This window comes from Piliocolobus tephrosceles, chromosome 1 (genome assembly GCF_002776525.5).
Source record: "Piliocolobus tephrosceles isolate RC106 chromosome 1, ASM277652v3, whole genome shotgun sequence".
Classification (NCBI taxonomy): Eukaryota; Metazoa; Chordata; class Mammalia; order Primates; family Cercopithecidae; genus Piliocolobus; species Piliocolobus tephrosceles.
Window position 1 is genome coordinate 201,712,788 of NC_045434.1, and position 26,421 is coordinate 201,739,208.

The 26,421-nt window shown below is 38.6% G+C and overlaps 1 protein-coding gene across 17 annotated transcripts in view; it reads left to right on the forward strand.

The window, feature by feature from the left end:
* EIF4G3 (eukaryotic translation initiation factor 4 gamma 3) overlaps positions 1-26,421 on the forward strand; it is a 371,961-nt gene that overhangs the window by 234,459 nt on the left and 111,081 nt on the right. For 13 of the 17 annotated variants that reach the window (XM_023219748.2, XM_023219746.1, XM_023219747.1 and 10 more), the window contains one exon: positions 924-1,763. In XM_023219748.2, the coding sequence (XP_023075516.1) occupies positions 924-1,763 (840 nt within the window). Of the gene's footprint in view, positions 1-923; positions 1,764-1,858; positions 3,205-6,974; positions 9,378-13,908; positions 14,133-26,421 lie in introns of those variants that run through there. The other 4 variants (XR_002733208.3, XR_002733207.3, XM_023219749.3 and 1 more) reach the window with 4 other exon arrangements.

The following is a 26,421-nucleotide window of genomic DNA, read 5'->3' on the forward strand; positions in this document are numbered from 1 at the left end:
TTTTCATTGGATTTATTTGTGTATTAACTTTGTTTTCGCCTTAATTAATTGTTTTACATGTCAAGACACAAGATAAATTTTGTTATTTTTATTTTGTCTAGAGATGGGGTCTCGTTCGGTCACCCAGGCTGCTCACTGCAGCCTCAATTTCCTGGGCTCAAGTGATCCTCCCACCTCAGCCTTTTGAGTAGTTGGGATTACAGGCATGTGCCACCAAGCCCAGCAATTTCCATTTTTATACCTTACATTATTTCTGGTTATATACTTCCGTTGAGAATTGAAGGGTAAATTAATTTATAAACTGATTTTTATCAGTTACTGAGAATAGTTTGATTTCACTGACAATAAATTTTATTAAATAAAATGTGATGCTTTATCTTGAATTTTTATACAAGTAATGCTTTTTAAAATAAAAATTACCTCCCCAAATACAAAAATATATGGAATAAAAAATAACATCAGTCCCTTTATAATAATTTAATTTTTAATTGTTTGCCCTTGTACTGTTCTGCCACTATAATATATCTCTGGAAAAAAAATGTTTTTAGGGAACAAGAGATGGTAGGAATTAAGGTTTTCCTACCTTAAAGAAAAGCCTCACTCCAAAACCAAGAATGGTTTAGCCTCAGTTTTGATGAACTTTTCAGTTGTATTCTTGATATAATTATTTGGTGAATAGATTCCTTCTCTTACTCCAAAACAGACTTTATGTATTGGATACCAAATAAATAGTAGGTTTAAGTAAAAAAAAAAAAGAAAGAAGAAAGAGACAATGTTTTTTTGGCAGACCAGAATAAGTCTAATATATTGGTCTGTATTCTGCTGCCTGTAATTTAGGGTAAGAGATTGAAAGAATTGGCCTAAGACAATATATAGTCTCTGATCCAAGAATTATTCTTAAAACTTATTTTTTTCTTCCCCAGAGGAGAAGCCAAAACCAGATCCAGTGTTAAAGTCTCCTTCCCCAGTCCTTAGGCTGGTCCTCAGTGGAGAGAAGAAAGAACAAGAAGGCCAGACATCTGAAACTACTGCAATAGTATCCATAGCAGAGCTTCCTCTGCCTCCATCACCTACCACTGTTTCTTCTATTGCTCGAAGTACAGTTGCTTCCCCCACCTCTTCTGCTCTCAGTAGCCAACCAATATTCACCACTGCTATAGATGACAGATGTGAACTCTCATCCTCAAGAGAAGACACAGTTCCTGTACCCAGCCTCACATCTTGCACAGAAACATCAGACCCTTTACCAACAAATGAAAATGATGGTGATATATGCAAGAAACCCTGTAGTGTAGCACCTAATGATATTCCACTGATTTCTAGTACTACCCTAATTAATGAAATAAATGGAGTTAGTGAAAAATTACCAGCCATGGAGAGCACTGTGGAAATAGTAAAACAGGAAGTATTGCCATTGACTCTTGAATTGGAGATTCTCGAAAATCCCCCAGAAGAAATGAAACTGGAGTGTATCCCAACTCCCATCACCCCTTCCACAGTTCCTTCCTTTCCTCCAACTCCTCCAACTCCTCCAGCTTCTCCTCCTCCCACTCCAGTCATTGTTCCTGCTGCCGCCACTACTGTTAGTTCTCCGAGTGCTGCCATCACAGTCCAGAGAGTCCTAGAGGAGGAGGAGAGTATAAGAACTTGCCTTAGTGAAGATGCAAAAGAGATTCAAAACAAAATAGAGGTAGAAGCAGATGGGCAAACAGAAGAGATTTTGGATTCTCAAAACTTAAATTCAAGAAGGAGCCCTGTCCCAGGTAAGCCATTCTGCCATTAATCTCATGCTTGCTGAACATGAAGAAGAGGCAGTGTTTGAGTTATTTTTTAATTGGCTACTTTCCTTGACTTCCAGAAACATCGAGTGAATGCTGAAATTCCTAGTCTGGTTTCTTCAGTGGTGTGTTTGTGTTTTAGTACAACCTGCAAAAGAGTTACTCCATTGTCTAAAAATGCAAATGAGAATTTCCAAATATACAAAATGCCTCCAAGGTATATGTCATGAAACATGTCGGGTTTTATTGTTGTTGTTGTTGCTATTGCCTCATTCATACGAATCAGTTTCTCAGTGCTTAATTTTGCTGCTTTGGGGCTAGAAAACAAAACCAGGATGGTCTATAGTCCCTAATTCTGTCTTCCTAGAATTTTAAAACCCAGTCAATCCTAAACTTAAAGGAACTCCTCTATGCATGACCTCTTTTTAAATCTTGGATGTAGGAAGATAGCAATCAGAACATCAAAGGTTTATAACTGTTTTTGAAAATCTAATGCTCTTGTTGATTCACTTACAGGTAGGCTTAATGTTCTCTCACTTTGCCTTTTGAAACAGTTTTATTTTTTGTGTACAGTTTTACTGGTCAGTAATATCCTTGGAGTTATTATAGTCTTCCCAGTTCAAATTATTTCTTTTTAAAGTAGCATCACCTGGGACCCTAGGAACTAACCATTGGGTTATTGTAAGTTTAATCAAAAGTTATCTGAAGCTTATCAGCTATTCTAAGTTAGCTCTTAGGAATATTGAAGTTTTGGCTTTGAACAATTCAGCACAGCCTATCTTCTTCAACATAGTCCTTTGCTATATAATTTCCTTTCTTTATGCCTGTCAGATTAAGTAATGCATATGTAAATTGGGCTTTTTGATAAATGAGTGCTCCTCCAGCAGTTGATTCTTGACATGCAGTGAGTAGGTTTTGGTCACCAGAATCCTCAGTATTTTGTCTATTTTGAGGTGTGTAATAAGGAAATTTGACAAACCCAAAAACTGATCCCTACTTTTTAGATGTGGCTTTTCTGCCCAGCTCAGTTCTTGAGACAATTTCCTCATCAGTGTCTGTAAGAGGTGTCTAGCCTCTTGGAACTGTAGAACATCTTGTAGGACACCATGAGCCACAGCAGAAAAGAAAACAATGTAAGGCAATTGGAACAGTGAGAAATTTTCATAAGTCTTTGTAAATTACCTGTTTCTTCAACTGTCTGTCTTCCATTGACATCAGTATTCATAGTGCCATCACAAACATGGACCTTCTTCCTTGGTGGAGAGATTACCTTAGACCTTGTTTTGTCAGTTAGAAAAACAACCTTGGGCCGGGTGTAGCGGATCATGCCTGTAATCCCTGCACTTTAGGAGGCCGAGGTGGGTGGATTGCCTGAGCTCAGGAGTTCGAGACCAGTCTGGGCAACATGGTGAAACCCCGTCTCCACTGAAATACAAAAAGAAGCCAGACGAGGTGGTGTGGGCCTGTATTCCCAGCTACTTGGGAGGCTGAGGCAGGAGAATTGCTTGAATCTGGGAGGCAGAGGTTGCAGTGAGCCAAGATCGTGCCACCGCACTCCAGCCTGGGCAACAGATGGAGACTCCATCTCAAAAAAAAAAGAAAACAGCCTTGGTTTTGGTGTGGCTATAGGTCAATGCCCTCCAAAGAAGTTTGACACTTCATTGTTCATTTTCATTTGCAGTGATATGATAGTTACAAAAATGAGAGAAACTAATGAACAAAAATGTTTTTAAAATGTAAAAACAAAGAAAAACAAAACAATCATAGGAAATATAAGTTGAAAATACAAACCATACCTCAGAATTGAAGTGTAAAGTGAAAAGACCATTCATCAAAATCATACTTCACTCATTTCTGACATTTATGCTTTTTTAAAAATCAGTTTGCCACTTAGATGGCCTGATATTGCAAGACAGTGCCCAGGGATGGATGGGCAAACAGACTTTTGGTTTAAATAATGTTCATACCATGGTACATTTGTTTGAAATGCAGATCCTCTCAATATTAGTATTGTGATCACCAGCACCTTAATCAAAGAGTATAGATTCTTCAGTGGTAATCCAGAGAGCACTTAGAAAGTAACTGTTGTTTTCATGACTTGGAGTGACATAGAGGTTTGTGATGTTGGAAGGTAAAGTTTCTTGGCATTTTTCTAGTCTCATGATTTTTTAACCTATGTGTTTAAGGGAACTACAAGTTTTATAATTTCCTTTTACATCTTAATAGTCTTAATAGTCTTCGAAATCCAACAGTAAATGAGCTTCAAGAACCCCTGCAACTCCAGCTTTTTTTTTTTTTTTTTAAGATGGAGTCTCGCTCTGTCACCCAGGCTGGAGTGCAGTGGCGCCATCTCGGCTCACTGCAGCCTCCAGCTTCCAGGTTCAAGCAGTTGTGCCTCAGCTTCCTGAGTAGCTGGGATTACAGGCGTGCACCACCATGCCTGGCTAATTTTTGTATTTTTAGTAGAGATGAGGTTTCACCATGTTGGTCAGGCTGATCTCGAACTACTGACCTTGTGATCAGCCCGCCTCAGCCTCCCAAAGTGCTGGGATTACAGGCGTGAGCCACCGCGCCCGGGCAGCAGTTTTTAAATTATAAAGCCTCAGAAGCATTTCTGACCCATTCATTTCTGTCTCAATATTTTTTAATGGTTTTGTCACAGAAGTTAACAATGAAAATTAAAATTACCTCCAGTCTTTAAGTGTATCCACCTGACGTAGTCATATGCTTAATGACTGCAATTTATTTGTACTTATTCACTTAATATTCACTTATTATACCTTGTTTACTTTGAGAAGTTAATAAATCATAACACCACAACAGTCTGGTTTGCATATGAGTCTTTTGGTGGTGACTTTTGAGAATAGTTTTTACGGCCGGGCGCGGTGGCTCAAGCCTGTAATCCCAGCACTTTGGGAGGCCGAGATGGGCGGATCACGAGGTCAGGAGATCGAGACCATCCTGGCTAACACGGTGAAACCCCGTCTCTACTAAAAAAATACAAAAAACTAGCCTGGCGAGGTGGCGGGCGCCTGCAGTCCCAGCTACTCGGGAGGCTAAGGCAGGAGAATGGCGTGAACCCGGGAGGCGGAGCTTGCAGTGAGCTGAGATCCGGCCACTGCACTCCAGCCCGGGCGACCGAGCGAGACTCCGTCTCAAAAAAAAAAAAAAAAAAAAAAAAGAGAATAGTTTTTACTTGTCTCTTCTTGAGGATGAAACACCTCAAAGCTGGCTTCGGAAACCTGATACATAAATAACATTTATATCAGTTGGTATAGAGATAGTCGGTTAAAGCAGGAAAGTCATAACATAAGGGATATGGTATCTTTTAGTTCTGCTGCAAAACATTTTCTTGTAACTATTCTAGATCATATTTCTGAATGAATAAAAATGCATCAGTTGAGGCCAGGCATGGTGGCTCACGCCTGTAATCCCAGCACTTTGGGAGGCCAAGGAGGGTGGATCACCTGAGGTCAGGAGGTCGGGACCAGCCTGGCCAAAATGGTGAAACCCCATCTCTACTAAAAATACAAAAATTACCCTGGTGTGCCTATAATCCCAGCTACTCTGGAGGCTGAGGTGGGACAGACGGAAGCTGCAGTGGTCTGAGATTGCACCACTTCACTCCAGCCTAGGCAACTGAGCAAGACCCCGTCTAAAAAAAGCATCAGTTGTTTTCGGACTGAAGAACAAGCTCTGTAAAATTAGAATTTGGTGTATATATATCTTCAGTGTACTCTGAAAAGCCTCAGCTATTGGCCACACTTTTAGTATCTCCGTCACTTCAATAATTAAATGCATAAAACTAGATACTACTTGGATGATTTATTAAAGTCTTGGGAATTTTTATTGTTTATTCTGTATGTCTGGTGGGGGGAAAAAGGAGTGTTTTGAACTTGTGGGAAAGCATTCCCCATTAATCATCTAGGAGTTTGTTTTCTACAATTTTAGGAAGGTATGTGATGTATACTATGTAACATTAACTTTCCCACTTTTTAAAAGAATCATGACTTTTTTTATTTTATTATTTTTATCTATATCAGATGTAAAACCATTATTTGAATTTTCTTAGGCAGAGGGAGATTTCTAATTTTTCTGTTTATTTTGTTTTTTTGGCTCTTGCTCATAGTACATTTTTAATGTATATTTTGTAAGTTTGTTTTATGAACTTACCCAGATAAATTTTCCTGGATGTAGATTGATGGCAAGTTATTCTAAAACAAGTTTGTGTTTACTTTATCTGCTGCATGTCTTGGGGAAAGCATTTGCTGGAACTAAATCTAGGTTTAATGTTTGTTGGAACTAAATCTGGATTTAATGTCCTAGAGGTACAATTCTATCCCAAAGTCTAAGGACAGCCATGCCCTGTGGCATGGATACTAATTTTCAGGGTAGCAGCAATCTTCTCTCCATCCAGTTGAAACAACGTGCTTTCTCATCATCACTGTGTTGGTTCAGTGGTTGATTCCCTCTCTCTTTTTTAAGCTATATTTTCACTGAGCATGTCACCCATTTAGGAGTCTCAGAGCTTTATGTGAGTATCTCAGTTCCAAGTTCCCACTTTGCAGGGATCCAAGATCTCTCTTTTCTTACGGGTGTTAAAGATACAAATTCCTTGGTTATAGAGACTGGCACACCCTGCTATACCCCTAGGAATGTAAGGATGACATCATCCACTGACCTCATATTCTCTTAAGCGCAGCTAAGGATGTGGGAGGGTTTCCAGATTCTATAGGACATAAGATGGTAAGTTTATTTCTCAAGTGGAGATACAACTGTATGTTTTGGTAATGTTAACAAAATACTGATCTGTGTAGCCAATCAAGTTGCCGCTTTCTCTTTTAGTTTAGACATACTGAACTGTAAAGGGAGCATACTTCAGTGCAATGAAAATATTTTAATAACAGCGCTTGCTTTTTTCTCAACTGTGAGAGTATTCAGAGTACTTTCAAAGAAATAAATATAGCAAACATAAAACCAGAGATGTAAAAGTCTATCAGTTTTCCTAGATTAAACTAAAAATGACTAATCTTTTAAATAATAAAATTTATTCTAATCTTTGCTCTACTTACATATTCTAAAACATATTTGAAATATCTCTGGAAGATTTAGTTGCTGGGGCCAAAAGTAGATCGCCAATGGTTTGAGTGTCCCATTGGCCTAAACACTATACTACTGTGCATCCTTATAATTTAGCTTCTACAGAAACGTGTTCTGGAAACATGGGAACAGGACTCTTACACATTCCTGGTTCTTTGTCATCTACCAAAACCAGCAGAGTGATCCTTACAGCAAGGACCCTTGGCTTCAGTTTTCAGAGGCTTGAGTCTGAGTGATCCTTAGGGATAAATAAAGGTTTTCTCCACCTTGTTGGTAAACTATTTCCAACAAAGCTGCCTAAAAGGTATGTTTCTGCCATCCCATTCCTATTTTCTTTTTGCCCTCCCCAGTAAACTCTTAGGCATTCCTTGGAAAATACTGATGCTGGTCAAATTCTTTCATATACTGCAGAATGAGCCCAGACACCTGTTAGTCGAGCCTCCTAGCAAGTCCCTTACGTAGTTCCTCCTTGCCTTTCTATGTGGGATAGATCTCCCCGTTTTTTACAGTAGTTCATGTCTTTCAACATGAGCCCTAAAGTCTCAGTCGTTGGATATTAACTTGTTCTACATCTTCCTGAGTAGATATACTTTGTTCAAAATGTAACTCCCTTTCCCCCACACTTAGTAACTAATCCTCCTCCACCACAAAGGACTATTGTACTGACCTGCTTCCAGAGAGGGTAATTCAGCCAGCCTAGAGATGTGCTCCCTCAGTCTAAAGAAGACCTCTTCAGGAAAACATAGCTTTACTGTAAGTTTTCCCTTTCTCTAATATCCATCATTACCTTGCACACAGTTGCCTCATTGCCTTTGAAAAGATAACTTTCCATGTTCCTAACACAAGGAAGATAAACACTTGAGGTGATGGATACTCCAATAACCCTGATTTGGTCATTACACATTACGTGCTTTTATCAAAATATCACATGTACCCCACAAATATGTATGACTATTATGTATCCTTAAAAATTTAGAATTAAAAAATAAAAGCACAAGTATGCCAAAATAAGGAAGATAAGTTTAGTAAGACTTTATTAAGAAAAAAGATAATTTTCCCTACTCATGCATAAAAATGCCCAAAATACATTTCCTTCAGTATATTTTTGTCATTTTCTATTACTGTATTAAAATACTTGGTAATTTAGTCGCAATCATAATAAAAATTATTGTACATTTTTCTGTTTCCAAAGGCCTTCCCGGGCATTTCAAGCATATTCTTGTGATTTGAACAGTTATTCCTGGGATATAGTTATTTCTGTTTTGCTGGTGACAAAAATAAGACTCAGAATGGTAAATCAGCTTTCTCAGGCTCACAGGAGAATTACCACCCCTTCCTTTATGTCATGTTTCTATTAATCTTTCAGATATGGTGTGTCAATACAAAGTTACCTCAGGATTTGACAGTTATACTTTATGCTTGTGACCTAGGTTCAAAGTGAAACGTGAAAGCCCACCTGTTTCAACCAAAGTAGTTACTGAAGGCCCACTATGTGTCAGTCATTGTTCCATGCACTTGAGATTTATGAATGAGTAATACAAAGATCCCAGCCCTAGTGATGTATTAGTTTTAAGTGCTATAAAAATAATAAAACAGGGTGAGGAATGCCAACGGGCAACAGGTTGTAGTATTGAAGTAATATGATCAGAGTCATAGGCCTCAGTAGGAGGTAAGATTTGAGCAAAGAAGAGGAGGATTATTTGAGCTACCCTCTACAAAATTTGTGATTCTCCTGTTTTTCCTTTTGAAAAACATACCTATGAAAACCCTTGAATGACTACTATAACCTCTACTTTGTCTATTAAACTCCAGTAGGCAGAGCGCTACTGGAGAAGATCACACCACTGTGAAGTGCTGTGAGTGCAACTACAAATTCCCACTGTCCATCCCAACCATTATTTTTATGATTTTTCTGTTGAAAATTCTGTACTCTGCCCAGCGCTATTCACCTGCAGCACATGACCTCGTCTCCTTCTTCATTGAGAACATTGAGGACACTGGGTATGCCTTTTTTAAACTTTCTGCCCTCTTACAAACCTGGCTATATTGAAACCTTCATCAAGCTCTCTTAGCTGTGTCTTACAGTCTCGTATGTATTCACTGCCTCTCTACCACCTTCTTATTGTCTGTAAACATGCTGATGTGTCTCTCATGCCAGAGACACTCTCTGAATCCCACATATCCATTTAGCTGCCACTTAAATGGTATCATTTTCTTCTGTCCCAAACTGTTTAAGAATAGTCTACCATTTCTTCTACTATTCTTTTCACTATTCAACTAACATATAGTTTGATTTATGCTCCTAATATGCCAGTTGAATCTTCCTCAGCAGGGTCATCAGTAGACATAAGTTTATCTTCCTAGTCTTTTTGCCTCATTTTACCACTATTGGTCTCTCTCCCTCTCTCTCTCTTTTAAGTTAGGTTGAGTGTCATTTATATGCAGTAAAATTCACCCTTGTTAGCTAGTTTTTTTGTATTTTTTAGTAGAGACGGTAGAGACGGGGTTTCACCGGGTTAGCCAGGATGGTCTCGATCTCCTGACCTCGTGATCCGCCTGTCTCGGCCTCCCAAAGTGCTGGGATTACAGGCTTGAGCCACCGCGCCCGGCCTAAACTTCAATCTTAAATTTCCAGTTATCTGACAAATATCTCCACTTGGAAATCTCAAAGTATCTCAAATTCAGTGTATCCAATACTAAACCAGTCCCCTATTCCTCTAAGCCTATTCTTTCATCTCAGGTTATAGCACTGGCTTTAATTAAACTAAAACCCTGAAGCCACTATTGACGGATCTCCCTTTTGAATCCCCTTTTCTCCCTTCCAGTAATTTCACAAGGTACCCTGTTTTGTTTTTGTTTTTGTTTTTGTTTTTCCCAAAATGGAGTCTCGCTCTCTTGCCCAGGCTGGAGTGCAGTGGTGCGATCTCAGCTCACTACAGCCTTCCGCCTCCCAGGTTCAAACGATTCTCCTCCCTCAGCCCCGAGTAGCTGGACTTACAGGTGCGCGCCAACGTGCCCGGCTAATTTTTGTATTTTTAGTACACATGGGGTTTCACCATGTTGTTCAGGCTGATCTCAAACTCCTGACCTTGTGATCTGCCCGCTTTGGCCCCCCAAAGTGCTGGGAATACAGGTGTGAGCCACCACTCCCAGCTGATGGAACTGTTTTATATTCCGGCTCTGTTTTATACACCAGAACTGTGTTATACACCGGCTCCCAGTCAGTTCCCTGGTTTTATCTAATGTATTTGTGGCATTTGTTTCCTCCTCTCTATTTCCTTCCTCCCCAACCTTATCCCTGCACTTAGGTGTGGATGCTTGTCATTTCCTTGGCCCCAGTTTTGCCCCCACTTGAAATTGTTCTCCACCAAGTGGTCGAAATCATCTTTTCAAAATACAGATCTAGCTTTGTCACTCTTCTTTCACATCTTTTTAAGCCCTTCAGGATGCTGTGAAAGATTGGGGGAAATATCCTGCGAGATAAACTCTAAGCTTCTCAAGTTTTACAACAAGGTCTTCTGGTATCCGTGTCCTCTCATTCCTCTGCATCGTCAGCTACAGTAATCCACCAGTGTTCTAGAAGCCTGGAGATTATTTCAAAGGTGCCGTATAGTAGGAGTCTTCTAACTATACAGGCATACCTCATTTTATTGCACTTCTCTTTATTGTGCTTTCATTGATACTGTTTTTTTTTTTTACCAATTGAAGGTTTGTGGCAACTCTGTGTTGAGCAAACCTGTTAATGCCATTTTCCAACAGCATGTGCTCACTTCCTGTCTCTGTCACATTTTGGTAATTCTCACAGTATTTCAGACCTTTCATTATTATATGTGTTATAGTGATCTGTGATCACTGATCTTTGATGTTACTATTGTAATTGTTTTAGGGCACCAATAACCATGTAAGACGGCAGACTTGATCGAGAAATATGTATGTTCTGACTGCTCTACCAACCGGCAGTTCTTCCATCTCTCTCCCTCTCCTTGGGCCTTCTTCTTTCCTGAGATACAACAATATTGAAATTAGGGTATTAATAACCCTGCAGTGACTTCTAAGTGTTCAAGTGAAAGGAAGAGTCATACGTCTCCCACTTGAAATTAAAAGCTAGAAATGATTAAGCTTGGTGAGGAACGTATATGGATAGCTGAGATAGACTGAAAGCTAGGCCCCTTGAGACAGTCAAGTTGTGAATGCAAAGGAAAAGTTTTTGAAGGAAGTTTAAAGTGCTACTCCAGTGATCACACACATGATACAAAAGCAAAACAGCCTTTTTGCTGACATGGAGAAAGTTTCAGTGGTCTGGATAGATAAAACCAGCCACAACATTCTCTTAAGTCAAAGCCTCATCCAAAACAGTGCACTAAGTCTCTTCAATTCTGTGAAGACTGAGTGAGGTGAGGAAGCTGCAGAAGAAAAGTTTGAAGCTAGCAGAGCTTAGCTCATGAGATTGAGAAAAGATGTCCTCATAACGTAAAAGTGCAAGGTGGAAGCAGCAAGTGGTGATAGAGGAGCCACGGGAAGTTTTCCAGATGGTCTAGCTAAGATAATTGATGATAGTGGCCACACTAAATTACACATTTTCAATATTTGTTGAAAATCAACAGATACTGATATTGTAGATGAAACTGCCTTATGTTAGAAGAAGATACCATTTACCTACTTTCTTTTTTGACACGGAGTCTCTCTCTATCGCCAGGCTGGAGTGCAGTGGCGCCTCCTGCACTGCAACCTCCGCCTCCTGGGTTCAAGCGATTCTCCTGCCTCAGCCTCCTGAGTAGCCGGGACTACAGGTGTGCACCACCACACCCAGCTAATTTTTGTATTTTTAGTAGAGACAGGGTTTCACCATGTTGGCCAGGATGGTCTCAATCTCTTGACCTCATGATCTGCCCACCTTGGCCTCCCAAAGTGCTGGAATTACAGGCATCAGCCACAATGCCTGGCCCCATCCAGCACTTTTACGGTAAAAGAGGAGAAGAAGAGAAGTCAACAGCTGGCATTAAAGCTACAAAAGACAGGCTGACTTGTTAAAGAGGAGAAGAGGAGAAGTCAACAGCTGGCGTTAAAGCTACAAAGACAGGCTGATGACTTGTTAGGGGCTTATACAGCCAGTGACTTCAATTTTAAGCCAGTGCTCATTTACCATATGGGAAGTCCTCAGGCCCTTAAGAATTCTGCTAAATCTATTCTTCCTGTGCTTGCTCTATAAATGGAGCCACAAAGCCTAGATGATGACACATCTGTTTGCAGCATGGCTTACTGACTCTTACAAGCCTGCTGAATATTTCTGCACATTGGTAACACACCTAGTAACCTGAGATCAAGGAGTAATTTTGACTTTGAAGCCTTATTATTTAATAAGTACATTTTGTATGGCTATAGCTGCCATAGATAATGATTCCTGTGATGGATCTGGGCAAACTAAATTAAAAACCTCCTGGAAATCTGATTTGTTTGTGGCATGTGTTCCCTCCTCTTCATTTCCTCCTTCTGCCTTATAGCCCTCACTTATGTGTGGATGCTTGTCATTTCCCTAGCTCCGGTTTTGCCCCTACTTCAAATTTGTTCCCACGAAATAGCCAAAACAATTTCAGCATTGTAGATGCCATTAAAAACATCTGTCGGTGCAGTGGAGCATGCCTGTAGTCCCAGCTACTCAAGAGGCTGAGGTGGGATGATCGTTTGAGCCAAGAACTTCAAAGTTAGTCTGTACAAAAAAGGAGACACGTCAGCAAAATTCCTGTCTCTTTAAAAAAAAAAAAAAATTGTGATTCATGGGACGAGGAGGTTAATATATCAACATTAATAAGCATTTGGAAGAAGTTGATCGTAACCTTCATGGATAACTTTGAGGGGCTTAAAACTTCAATAGAAGTGCAGATGTGATGGAAGTAGCAAGATAACTAGAATTAGAAGTGGAGCCTGGCTGGGCATGGTGCCGTGCATCTATAATCTCAGCATTTGGGAGGCTGAGGCAGGAGGATTGCTGGAGGCCAGGAGCTTGAGACTAGCCTCGGCAACATAGTGAGACCCCAACTCTAGGAAAACAAAAACATAGAACTAAAGCCTTAAAATGTGACTCAGTTACTGCAATTCCATGACAAAACTTGAATGGATAAGGAGTTGCTTCTTAATGAGTAAGCAAAGAAAATGGTTTCTTGAGTTGGAATCTGTTCTTGGTGAGGATACTGTGAACATTGTAGGCATGACAACAAAAGATTTAGAATATTACATAAACTTAGTTGATAAAACAGTGGAAGGGTATGAAAGGAAGGGGTAAAATGCTATCAAATAGTATTACATGATACAGAGGAATCATTCATGAAAGGAGCAGTCAGGTGTTGCAGCAAACTTCATTGATGTCTTATTGTAAGAAATTGCCACAGCCGCTCTCATGCCTCAGCAACCACTATCCTGCTGAGGCAGCAGCCATCATCATCAAGGTAAGACCCTCCACCAACAAAAAGATTACACCTTACTGAGGGCTGAGATGATCATCAGTATGTTTTAGCAATAAAGTATTATTTAATTCAGGTATATGCATTATTTTTGACATAATGCTATTGCACACTTAATAAACTACCATTTAGTAGAAACATTGCTTTTATACGCACTGGGAAACCAAAAATGTGTGACTCGCTTTATTGCAATGTTAACTTCATTGCCATGGTCTGGAAACAAACCCACAATATCTTCAAAGTGTGCCTATACCTACATCGGCATAGGATCTGAATGTAATTTTTCATGTATTTGATTAAACACTGGCAGTAAAATTTAGTGGTAAGATCAAAGCAACAGAATCAAACACTCCTGAGTCTTACCCTTTTTCCTTGTCTGTCTCTGTGACCTTGCATGAGTTTCCTAACCTCTTTGAGTCTGTTTCTGATCTAGAAAATGAAGATAATAATCGTATTTACCTTATAGAATTGTAGTAAAGATAAAATGGTGATGTATGTAAAGTACTTAGCACAACATCTGACACATATTAAGCACTCTGAATATTAAATAATATTGATACTTCTATTTTCAGCTTGTATTAAGAGCCCAAATGTTCCCTTTGAACTCTACTAATACACAGAAGAGTTGGATATCATGATCTTTGCCTTGAGGAATTTATCTTCCAAAGAAAGGAAGCTCAAGAAGTTGAATACCTTCTGAAACGTTTTTAATAAAATCTGGGACATAAGATGGTGGAAAATCCCTTAGGATAGGCCGTTTGCATGTATAATGTTGATTAAAAGTTTTTGTACCCATTATGTCATTTATCTTCACAGTAGATACATCTCAAGGTGACCTCTGCTGTGACTGGTAAAGGAGAAGGCCTGCTTAGAACAGTGAAGGAAAATCTGCAATTGAGTTGAGGATGGTAATACCATCATTAACTTCCTGCTTTGGCAGGAGTGGAAAATTCGGAAGAAAGACAGAGAAAATTCAGAAGAATGGGGGAAAAAAATGAATAGGGCAGTCATAAAGTGGTAACAACCCGAATCAGTTTATCAACTGATGTATGAATAAACAAAATGTGATATATACATACCATGGAATATTGGACCATGATAAGGAATGAAATTCCCATGGTATACAATGGATGAACCTTAAAAACATTATGCTAAGTGAAAAAGTCACAAAAGACCACATTTTATATGATTCCATTTGTATGAAATGTCTGGAATAGGCAAATCCATAGAAGCAGAAAATAAATTAGTGCTCGCCAGGGGTTGGGGAGAGAAGAAAGTGGGGAGGCAGTGCTAATGCATACCAAGCTTCTTTCTGGGGTGATGAAAATATTCTAAAGTTAGATAGCAGTAATGGTCACACAACTGTGGATATACCACAAACCATTAAATTACATAGTTTTAAAAGGTTAATTTTATGATACGTAAATTACATGTCAACAAATACTGTATAAAGAAAAAGAGGGGCCTGGTGTGGTGGCTCGCATCTGTAATCCCAGCACTTTGGGAGGCTGAGGTGGGCCGATCACGAGATCAGGAGATGGAGACCATCCTGGCCAACATGGTGAAACCTGTCTCTACTAAAAATACAAAAGTTTAACCAGGCGTCGTGGTGCACGCCTGTAGTCCCAGCTACTCAGGAGGCTGAGGCAGGAGAGTCTTGAACCCGGAAGGTGGAGGTTGCACTGAGCCAAGATCACACCACTGCACTCCAGCCTGGACAACAGAGTGACACTCTGTCTCACAAAAAAGAAAACTGAGTATGATATGGTGGTGCCACCAGAATCTATATAAGGATTTGCTTAGGGAAGTTATAGCTTAAAAATTGAGGAATTAAATTTCAACCAGAACACCACAATTGATAGTATCAGAGATACAGGAGTATTTCTGTATAGCCAAAAATTATTTCCTCTTTTGACACGTTATGCTATTATATAAATTTATTTATTTACTTATATAGTATATAAATAAAAACTGTATTGTTTTTATTCTGTTTTATTACTTTACTGCTAGTTACATTTTACCTCAGTTTGAGAGGGTGTTCTCAGCTCTGTATTGAATGTTCCACCTGTATGTAGAGTTCAAGACCAGCCTGGGCAACATACGGAGACCTCTCATCCCTATTTAAAAAAGTAAAAAATTAGCTAAGCATGGTGTTGTGTGCCTGTAGTCCCAGCTACTCTGGAGAATGAGGTGGGAGGATTGCTTGAGCCTTTGAGATTGAGGCTGCACTGAGCCATGTTCACACTACTGCACTCCAGCCTGGGCGACAGAGTAAGACCTTGTCAAAAAACAAAAAAACACCTGTAGCAATCATTCTAGAGGCATTGCTTGATGTCACAAATATGAAATACCCATTTGGGCCCGGAAAGCAGAGCTGTTCCCTGTGATCAGAACTTAAGGGATCTGTGTTTTAGAAGTAGTGATTCTGCTTTTTCTTTGTTTGTAACTTGGTCCCTTATGTTTTTGGCCTAATTCAGCCACCCTCTGTAAGTCTTCCTTCAACTCTTCTACCTGAGACTCTACTGTATCTGTCTCTTCTTTCCACCTATCAAACCATTCATTTTATTCACCCATCTGTTCAATCCCCATTTCTTTTCACTCCATTTCACAGAGTGTCATTATCTTACACCTCAGCTATTACAACTCTGCTTTCAGACTTCTCTGGAAAAGTGTTTAAAGTGCACATTTTCCAGAAAATTCTTTCAGAGAAAATATTGCTGCTGGATGCCAAATATCTGTCTAAGACCTGTAGAAATAGTCGTTTCGAGGATACAAGATCCAGGCTCCCAGATGAGCCTTGAAACTCTATCGTTATTTCATCCTAGCTTTGCTTTAATATTATTTTTTAATCTTTTTGCCAATCTCCCACACCTATTTGATGAGTGTTAATTCCTGCATTGTTTCCTTGATGCTGTCTTCAACCTAGACCACATTAAGGAACCTGCTCAATTCAATTAGCTGGGTGTGGTGCCAGTTACCTATAATCCCGGCTGCTAAGGAGGCTGAGGCAGGAGAATTGCTTGAACCTAGGAGGCAGAGGTTGCAGTGAGCCCAGATTGTGCCACTGCACTCCAGCCTGGGCAACAGAGTGAGACTCCACCTCGAGGAAAAAAAAATGTATTTTTTTTCAATTTTTCAATATGACTCTATTCACAAGGTTTTCTATTCTGATAATTCCTTGAACCCTTAAGCATGCAAATGTAATTATGTCAATTTAAAATACTCATAGTACTTTATGCATATTGATATGTATACATTTTACCTCTCCAACTTCTTTTACATCTCCAGAATTAGTAAAGCTTTTATTTTTCTAATCCTCTGAGAGCTTTTATTAAATGTTTATTTACTCATTTCAGCAAATGTATAGATTTGTGTTGATGTTTTTGTTGGGTTTTTGTTTTGTCTTGTTTTTTAGAATATCTGATAGTAACAAATCAGGTATATTTAAAATCACCACCCTGGTAAGAAAAATTTGTAGTTTTTTTTTTTTTTTTCCTTTTCTTTTCTTTGAGACAGAGTCTTGCTCTGTCACCCAGGCTAGAGTGCAGTGGCATAAACATGGCTCACTGCGGAGTTGACCTCCTGGTCTCAAGCAGTCTTCCCACCTCAGCCACCTGAGTAGCTGGAACTACAGGTGCATGCCACCACACCAAGCTAACTTTTTGTAGAGACATAGTCTCGCCATATTGCCCAGCTGGTCTTGAACTCCTGGCCTCCAGCAGTCCTCCTGCCTTGGCCTTTCAAAGTGCAGGGGTTACAGGCATGAGCTACCATGCCTGGCCTGTTGATTTTAATAATAGTAGCTATCACTGATTAAATGCTTGCTATTTATCAGACACTGTGGTAAATTCTTTAACCCTCACAACAACTCTATTATCCTTACTTTACAGGAGAATGAGGCATGGAGGAGATGATACTTGCTGAAGGTTATATAGTTAATAATTGGTGGAATCAGAATTCAAATTTCAACTCTACAGTTTATACTCATAGCCACATCTTTGTAATATTGCCTCTCAAATTAAGCTATATATCCTGTAAACAAATCTTAGACTTCAGCATTCAAAAGTTAAAATCATTTAAAATAGTTCTTACTAAAGTAAGATATTTTTATATAAAAGATGAATATAATATTTACATAAAGCTACAGCTGGATAAACAGGTAGATGATAGCAAGGGATACAAAGTCAAATGTGCTCACCCTGAGTAATTAGTAAGGGACAGCAAAAAGCACAGAATGTATCTTTCCCAATTCATTAGTTAATACCTCTCTCCAAGTTTCTGCCAATTCCAGAATTCGTGCATGTAACCTAGGCATCACCTTAATACAAGTGCAGTGTTTAAGAAATAAAAATAGGCTGGCTACTGTGGGTCACACGTATAATCCCAGCACTTTGCAAGGCTGAGGTGAGAAGATCACTTGAGGCCCAGAGTTCGTGACTAGCCTGGGCAACAGAGAGACCCTTTCTCTACAAAACGTTTAAAAATTAGCCGGGCGTGGTGGCGTATGCCTGTAGTTGGAGGTACTCAGGAATCTGGGACAGAAAGATTGCTTGAGCCCGGGAGTTCGAGGTTGCAGTGAACTATGATGGTGTCACCGCACTCCAACTTGGGCAGCATAGCAACACCCTGTTGCTAAAATGTATAGAAATAAAAGTAGAAGTCATTATGTATGTGATAGCGTTCAGTATTCAATGAGATGATCAATAACATCCAAAAACTGTTAGGGCTTTTGTAATATAATACCATCGTTAATAGTTCTCTTTCATTCAACAGGTATTTATTGAGTCCCAGACTGTCATAATTTATTTTAGTTTTTAACATAATTCAAATAAGATTTGAGTGACATTTGAAATATTTAAATCAGTATACCTGATCATGTAGGGAAAACCTCCCTTTGACATCGTATTATACATTGATGTTCCATAAATTGTATCAGTCATGAATAACCTCTAAAACATGGCTTTTCTGTGTATCTTACAAATGAGTTTTACTCTAATTTTAAAGCCATACCAAGGTGTAAAACAGTACTTATAGTATAAATAAAGGAGAAACCTGTATGTACATTCACATGTATAATGCACACATATATGTGCTTGCATATACACCAATATTTTCTGAGGATAAGTAGGAAATACTTAATAATGATTTTCTAGGAGCAAGATGGGAAAGAGAAGACTTTTTCAGTTTTTCCTCGTTTGTTGTGAATTTTTTTGTTCATATGAATTACTTTTGTCATAATTGAAGCCAGAAGCAAGTTTAATTATAAATTTTGCAGTTATATGTGTCTTAGGTCTCATTCAAATAATAATTTTCGGTTGGGTGAGGTGGTTCACGCCTGTAATCCCAGCACTTTGGGAGGCCAAGGTGGGCGGATGGATCACCTGAGGTCAGGAGTTGAGATCAGCCTGGCCAACATGGTGAAACCCCATCTCTATTAAAAACATAGAAGTTAGCCAAGTGTGGTAGTGCATGTAGTCCCAGCTATGCCAGAGACTGAGGCAGGAGAATTGCTTGAACCAAGGAGGCTGAGGTAGCAGTGAGCCGAGATTGTGTCACTGCATGCACTCCAGCCTAGGTGACAAGAGTGAGATTCCATCTCAGAAACAAAAACGAAAACAAATAATTCTCTCATGATGATTTATCTGATATATGTGAAACACAGATTGTCAAATTTCAAAAGGCACCTACCAGTCTGTTTTGAATGATTTCTAATATTCCTCAAGATTTGCAATGCCTCACTTCTTATTAATATCAATTATTATTCTTCAGTAATATAAATGCAGAGAATGGAAATGTTTCTTAAGAATTTATTTTTTGTGTTAATTTCTGATACCACTTGTATCATTATGTTTTCATTAGAGCACAGAAAAATTCCAGTTTTTTGGAGATAAGATTTAGTAGTATTCAATGCAACAAACATCAACAGATAAAGTTGGAATAAATAGATATTGGCAGTTCTTTCTTTAAATTTCAATAACAGACTCTAGATCTTCTCTAAAATGTTACGTTAAAATGAGTTATAAATTAGAATACCCTTTTGACTGCCTGTTCTCCATATTTTGGGACACATTAGAGAAGAATATTCAAACTGGGAACTGTCATGGAAAACCAAGAAATACGAATGACTTAACCATAAGTTTTTATGATGTGCCAAAAGAGATGTTATAAATCCATGCTTCACTATTTTTGGTACAAAATCCAGAATTAAATTGGTTAATAGATTGATTTCATTTGTTCTGGCAATGCTAATTTATACCTACCATGTGACAGGCCCTTTTCTGACCTCTAGCACCACAGAGATGAATGAGGCAAAGTCCCTTTCCACTGAGAACTTGATAATTTTATAGAGAGACAGATATATAAATATTGGGATGGGTAAGGTGAAGAGAGAAGGGAGTAAGTGATGGTCCCTGTTAGAGTGTATTTTTTATTACTCATAGTAGCTCCCACATATTAAGGTTAGAGCAAATTTCTCTGCGGTTTGCAGTCTGGTAAAGTAGATTCACTGATGGTCAGATGGAAAGTATATGTATATTTTTTCCATCTAGGTTTACATATTCAAGGCAGTCAGCTGTAGCATTTTATTTGGAGATGAAAAGTGTTGAGTAGATGGAACGATAACTATGTGTGTTATAGTCTCTTTCCTAATTAAATTACATATTTGTGCTATAGTGATTGACTTTTTTGCATATCTACTACGTTTACCTTGAATTAAATTGCAGTCTTTTTTGATGATGGTAGAAGTGGTTCAAAAGTTTCTTATTGAAATGCAAAAGTGCCTAAGGCTGCAAACAGAGCAGTAAAAACAGAGGCCTCAAAAATACGCCAGTGGTCTCATTGGAGTCATCTTTGTTCTCAGTGTCGACAATTGCTTAATGGACTGTCCACTGAACTTTTTGGAACAAACCTTCTACTTAGCGTCATTTTGCCATTTTATTTTCCTAATGACATACTGTGCTGTTGGGACAGTAAACTGCACATCCTATTCTGCTACAAAAGCAAAAGACAACTTTAACCAAGATAATAACGAAGCTGGAATTCAGGCGAGAAAGTGCAGGATAAGGCAGACTTGAGAGGCAGAGTATTGAGTTGGGAAGGATTTGGAAGTTAGATCTGTGTTTCAGTTCTAGCTCCAGCCTTTACTCTCTGTAAAGGGGAAACTTAATCATCTCTCTGTTCTTCAGTTTCCTCATCTCTGAAATGGGAATACTGTAATACTACCTACTTAACACAAAGAGATTTAACCAGTATTGTTCTAGAGAGACATTAACCGTGAGTTTAATTTTGACTGCAGGTCATTTATTCATTAACAGATTTGCCAGGCATTGTATTGGTTGCTGGGTAGATTGAAGAGACCAATAAAATACACTCTTTATCCTCAAAGAACTCAAACCCTAATAATTATTCTTAGCTTGTATCCAAGTCTTTGATTGTGTAGAGTAGCAAGGGTGTACACTAAGTGGGTTGGTAAAAATGTTAAAAATGCAGAGCAGTAAATGGGCCTGATGTTGACCAAAAGGTAAAAGCCAAATTTCTAACTTTGCTATGTGTCAGAAACCAGAGAAGCACATGTTCTTAAAGAGGTAGACCTTGAAGGCTGGGCATGGTGGCTCATGCCTGTAATCCCAGCACTTTGGGAGGCCAAGGTGGGCAGATCACCTGAGGTTGGGAGTTTGAGACCAGCCCTACCAACATGGAGAAACCCCATCTCTACTAAAAATACAAAATCAACTGGGCATGGTGGCGCATGCCTGTAATCCCAGCTACTCGGGAGGCTGAGGGAGGAGAATCGCATGAACCTGGGAGGCAGAGGTTGTGGTGAGCCGAGATCATGCCATTGCACTCCAGCCTGGGCAACAAGAGCAAAACTCTGTCTCAAAAAAAAAAAAAAAAAGGTATACCTTGAAGCTGGTACTAGATTCATTCCCATGCAAGTGAATTTACATCAGAATTTTTGGATTTAAGTGGCAATTTGATAAGTATTTGAGATATCAAAAAACTAGAGTTCAGTCAAGTGAAATTGATATTTGAAATAAGATAGAGGTCTTCAGATTCTAAGAAGTATGTTCGATATGGAAATAGGAAAAGCAGGACTTGGAGACTGATACGAATATAGGCCTAAAAGAACTTTTCAAAATGAGTTTGTATCAGACAATACCAATCCCAAATGCCGCAAAAATATTTGAGTGTAATGGTGAATTAAAAGGATGTTGAATTTGTGATAATTTTGTCATTTACTACTCTGAGAGAAATTCCATCACCTAAGTAGATACAGGCACCAAAGATTTGAAGAAAGAATAGTGAAATCAAGAAAATAAAGATACAGGAATGTCCATGGCAGGGCAGAAGCCTGGGGATGTCAGAATACACACTGGACCTGCTGAAGCATGATGAGAAAAGCAGAAGCAAATACACATTTTCTTCTGTTTTCCATGCCACTTTGGAACAGAGCCCAAACACTGGCTAAGCTGAGCTTTTAGACTGCATACTTTAGTAAGCATTATCTCCTCACCTGGCAATATCAGAAGCTGGAGTATAATGACAAAAAATTGAATTCAACAGTGTTCTTCCAGTTTAGCATATATGGCTATGGAATCACCAGCTCATATCTTGGTATAATTTGATGGTGTAGTATCTAGTCCCTGGTACATATGTCTCACATTGCAATCCTGTGACATCATCCGTGACCTTAAAATCATGGTTTGGAATCCAACAGCTGTTCTTTCGGAATGGTCAAGGACTGAAGTCAGTTTATATAATGAGGCACAGTGTTAGTTAAGCTGATACACCACTTCAACACTGCGTTCAGATTAATGGTTTCTATTGAGCCACTTTTCTCTGCCTAACCTTGCATCAATAGCATAATTACCTTAGTTACTTTAGTTTTATAATATCTTAATATTACAAGCCGACTACCTTTCAATTCTACATGAAAATTGTGTTGGGTTTTCTTGGCTTTTACTTTTTCATTTACCAATAACAACATATGGAATTGTTCTCTGCACAAAATAGGTATTTGGTCAATGGAAAAATTAGATTTTTTTTCATTATGAATATGGTATATTTAGGGTTTCATATGCATTAAGAATTATACATGGTTACATCACATAATTCGTTCTTAGCATTTTCAAACACACCCAAATATAATTTACACATAATTTTTATAAACACTTCTATTATATAAAATAGTTATTCCTGTTCAAATGAGTTATGTTGTTTGGAGGAGCAACAGAGAGGCAGACTGTTACTAAAATACATTTTAGCAGAAAAGGTTTTGAAAATAATATTGAGACTTTAGCTTTCTCTATATATGGATGGTTTAGCTTTCTCTATATATGGATGGTTCCTGCATTTACTATCAGGAAATCTGGACCACTGCCATTCTGAAACAGTATTTCTAGAGAGTGACCAAAAAGAGTTGGTGTAAAAATCCCAAAGGCCTAGGACTGAAGTTAATAGGGAAAAAAAACTCAAGCTCTCGGTGGAAGTTTTGGTCAGAATAGGAGATGAAACAGAGTACAGTGAGAATCAGGTAGCTTCTGATCAGTAAGAAAGTCTACCATATATGTTATTGGAATTTTTAAGCCTCTTTCTCTTAGAATTCTCTCAGTTCCTATTACACGGTAGATTAATTGAAGAAAGTTATTCCAACTTCCTGTTCTTGGCAGTAGGAATCACCTTTCTCTCTTAAAAGCAGAGAACAAGCCTAATATATTCTACTATTCTATTCTCTCTTCTATCCAGTCACCAGTCATAATGTGATAATTTTCAGTTTTAATTGTTGCCCTTTCTACTTACTTTTCTGCCATAATGATGCCTTATTAATAGGCTGTCTCATATCTTCACTAATAAAAAATAAGAATGTGAATAAAATATTATAAAGTTTGCTTGAAAATTTACAGGAATTTGTCTACTTGATATATGTGACTTAAAACATAAATTGCCTATTTTAAAAACTTAGTTAAATGTCACTATTTATAAATTTTATTTGTACAATAAAGTAATTTATCTCGACCGGGCACAGTGACTCACGCCTGTAATCCCAGCACTTTGGGAGGTCGAGGCCGGCAGATCACCTGAGATTGGGAGTTTGAGACCAGCCTGACCAAAATGAAGAAATCTCATCTCTACTAAAAATACAAAATTAGCTGGGTGTGGTGGTGTGTGCCTGTAATCCCAGCTACTTGGGAGGCTGAGGCAAGAGAATTGCTTGAACCCAGGAGGTGGAGGTTGCAGTGAGCCAAGATTGCGCCATTCCACTCCAGCCTGGGCAACAAGACCAAAACTCCGTCTTACAAAAAAATATATATATATCCAGAGGGCTAACTGAAGTCATCACAAGAGAAAATAACATTCTGACTTCGGTGTCTTTAGAAGGATAGCCTACATCCTTACAATAGGAAATAACATTCTGATTTTCTTCTCTATAAAAGGATCTTTAAAAAATATTATTGGTTCGTGATTCTCAAAATTCATAGCTAGAGTAAAATAGCAGCATACTGCTGAGAAGTATGCCAGATCATAGGCTTTGTAGACGCTGTGTCTCCCTTCTAATTTACTTTATGATGTGTATTAAAGGCAAGAGAAAAAAGACTCCCTTGCCTTAATTTCCGATTAGTTAAAATGGATTTTTTTTTTAATTTTTTTTCTTTTGGTATTGTTTTCAAAGTCAGCATATACTGGTTATAGAAAATTCAATATAAAGTGATGATAATTTTAAAAAAATGGGGTCAGGCTTGGTGGTTTATACCTGTAATCCCAGCACTACGGGAGGCCAAGTTGGGTGGATTGCTTGAGCCCAGGAGTTCAAGACCAGCTTGAACAATATAACGAAATCCTGTCTCTACAAAAAATATAAAAATTAGCCAGGTGTGGTGGCATGCACCTGTACTTCAGCTATGTGGGAGGCTGAGGTGGGAGGATCACCTGAACCAGGGAGGTTGAAGCTGCAGTGAGCCGTGATTGAGCCACTGTTCTTCAGCCTGGGCGACAAAGTGAGACCCTGTCTAAAAGAATAAATAAATGTTGGGTTTTGTCTTGGCAGAAAGGAAATCAAAAGACCATATGTATAAGGTTAACCTATCTGTAGGAAAATACCTGTGGGTTAAAAAGAAAACAAAGTATCTAATAGAAGATTAGATAAAGGATGAAAATAGGAAATTCACAGAAAAGAAAGAGCAAATAACCAAAAACAAAAAAAGGAAAAAATGCTTAACCTCGTTAGTGAGTGTAGAAATAGCATGTTTAAGCTATTAGTTTGCCAAATATAAAGTACTTGTGAGAAGAGAGAAAATCCAAGACACATTTCTTTGTGAGAGGAGTATGAGTAACCTTTGTGGAACTAAGTCTGACAATATCTGTATTTGGAAATAACTAGTATAGGCTGGGTGCAGTGGCTCACACCTATAATTTCAGCTACTCAGGAGGCTGAGGCAGAGGAATACTTGAGCCCAGAAGTTCAAGACCAGCCTGGGCAACATAGTGAGAAACTGCCTTTAAAAAAAAAAAAAAAAGTACTAGTAGGATATATTTAAAAGTTTTCATGGTAAGAAAAACAGCAAAAACGTAAGATTTTTCAAAAGAAATGTTGCATACTGGTGTTTGCATAGTGACTAGACGCTAGGAGGGATTTTCTTAAGTGAAAATAAAGCATGTTGAAGAATAACTCATATAGTTATGACCCCATTTTTCTGTTTAAAATAAACTTGTGGCTAGGTGCTGTGGCTCATGCCTGTAATTCCAGCACTTTGGGAGGCTAAGATGAACGGATTGCTTGTGCCCAGGAGTTCAAGACCAACCTAGGCAACATAGGGAGACCCGTCTCTACAAAAAAATAAAAATTAGCAAAGTGCTGGCGCGTGACTGTGGTCCCAGCTACTCAAGAGGCCGAAGCAGGAGGACTGCTTGAACCTGGCAATTCAAGAGTATACAGAGCCGTGACTGCGCCAGTGCGCTCCAGCCTGAGCCACAGAGAGAGACCCTGTCTGAAAAATAAAATAAATAATAAAATAAACTTGTATATGGAGTTGTGATTATTTGTATGATCCATGGTGGTGTAGAAGACTATACATCAGATACAAAGTGCTGAGGCAAGGTTCACCTCAGGCAAGTAGAAATGGGTAGTTGGGAGAGAGGGATATTACCTCTGTTTCAATGGACACATTTGTTATTAAAAACAAAAAGTAAAAGATAAAAGCAACAGAAATGAGGAGGAAGAAGAAAACCCCTTGGAATCCTACTACTTAGATTTACAGATTATATATTTACCTTTGTAAATGGAAAAATAACTGTATATATAATTTTAAAGCCTTGTAAAAACAGTATGTCATAGAAATGTTTTTATGCCAGTAGACATACATTATCATATTTTGATAAGTGTGTAATAGATACATGGATATGCTAATATGTTGGGTACTGCAGAAACCACCCAGGACACTTTAATATTTCTATTGAGGTATAGTTGACATAAGGTTAATGTACACAAAATATTTGATCACTTTTAACAGGAACATACTATATATAAATGGTAACTATAATCATATTTATCACCCAAAAATTTTTTATGCCTGTTTTGTAAATCCCTCCCTCCTGCACTACTACCCTCATTTCATCGCCAGGCAAGCACAAGTCTTTTGTCACTATAGATTAGTTTGCATTTTAGAAATCTTATGTGAATGAAAGCATGAACTCTTTTTTTGTCTGGCTTCTTTCTGAGATAGGGTCTCACTCTGTCACCTAGGTTGGAGTGCAGTAGCACGATCACAGCCCACTGCAGCCTTGACTCCCCAGGTTCAATGCATCCTCCTGCCTCAGTCTCCCAAGTAGCTGGGGCAGCAGGTGTGCACTACAATGTCTGGCTAATTTTTTGTTTTTTGTTTTTTTTTGTTGTTGTTGTTTTTGTTTGTAGAGACAGTTTCACCATGTTGCCCAGGCTGATCTCAAACTCTGAGCTTAAGCAATCCACCTGCCTCAGCCTCCCAAAGTGATGGGGTTAAAGGCATGAGCCACCATGCCCAGCCTGACTGGCTTCTTTCATTCAGCATGTTTATATATGTTGTATTTTTTTTTTTTTTTTTTTTTTTTTT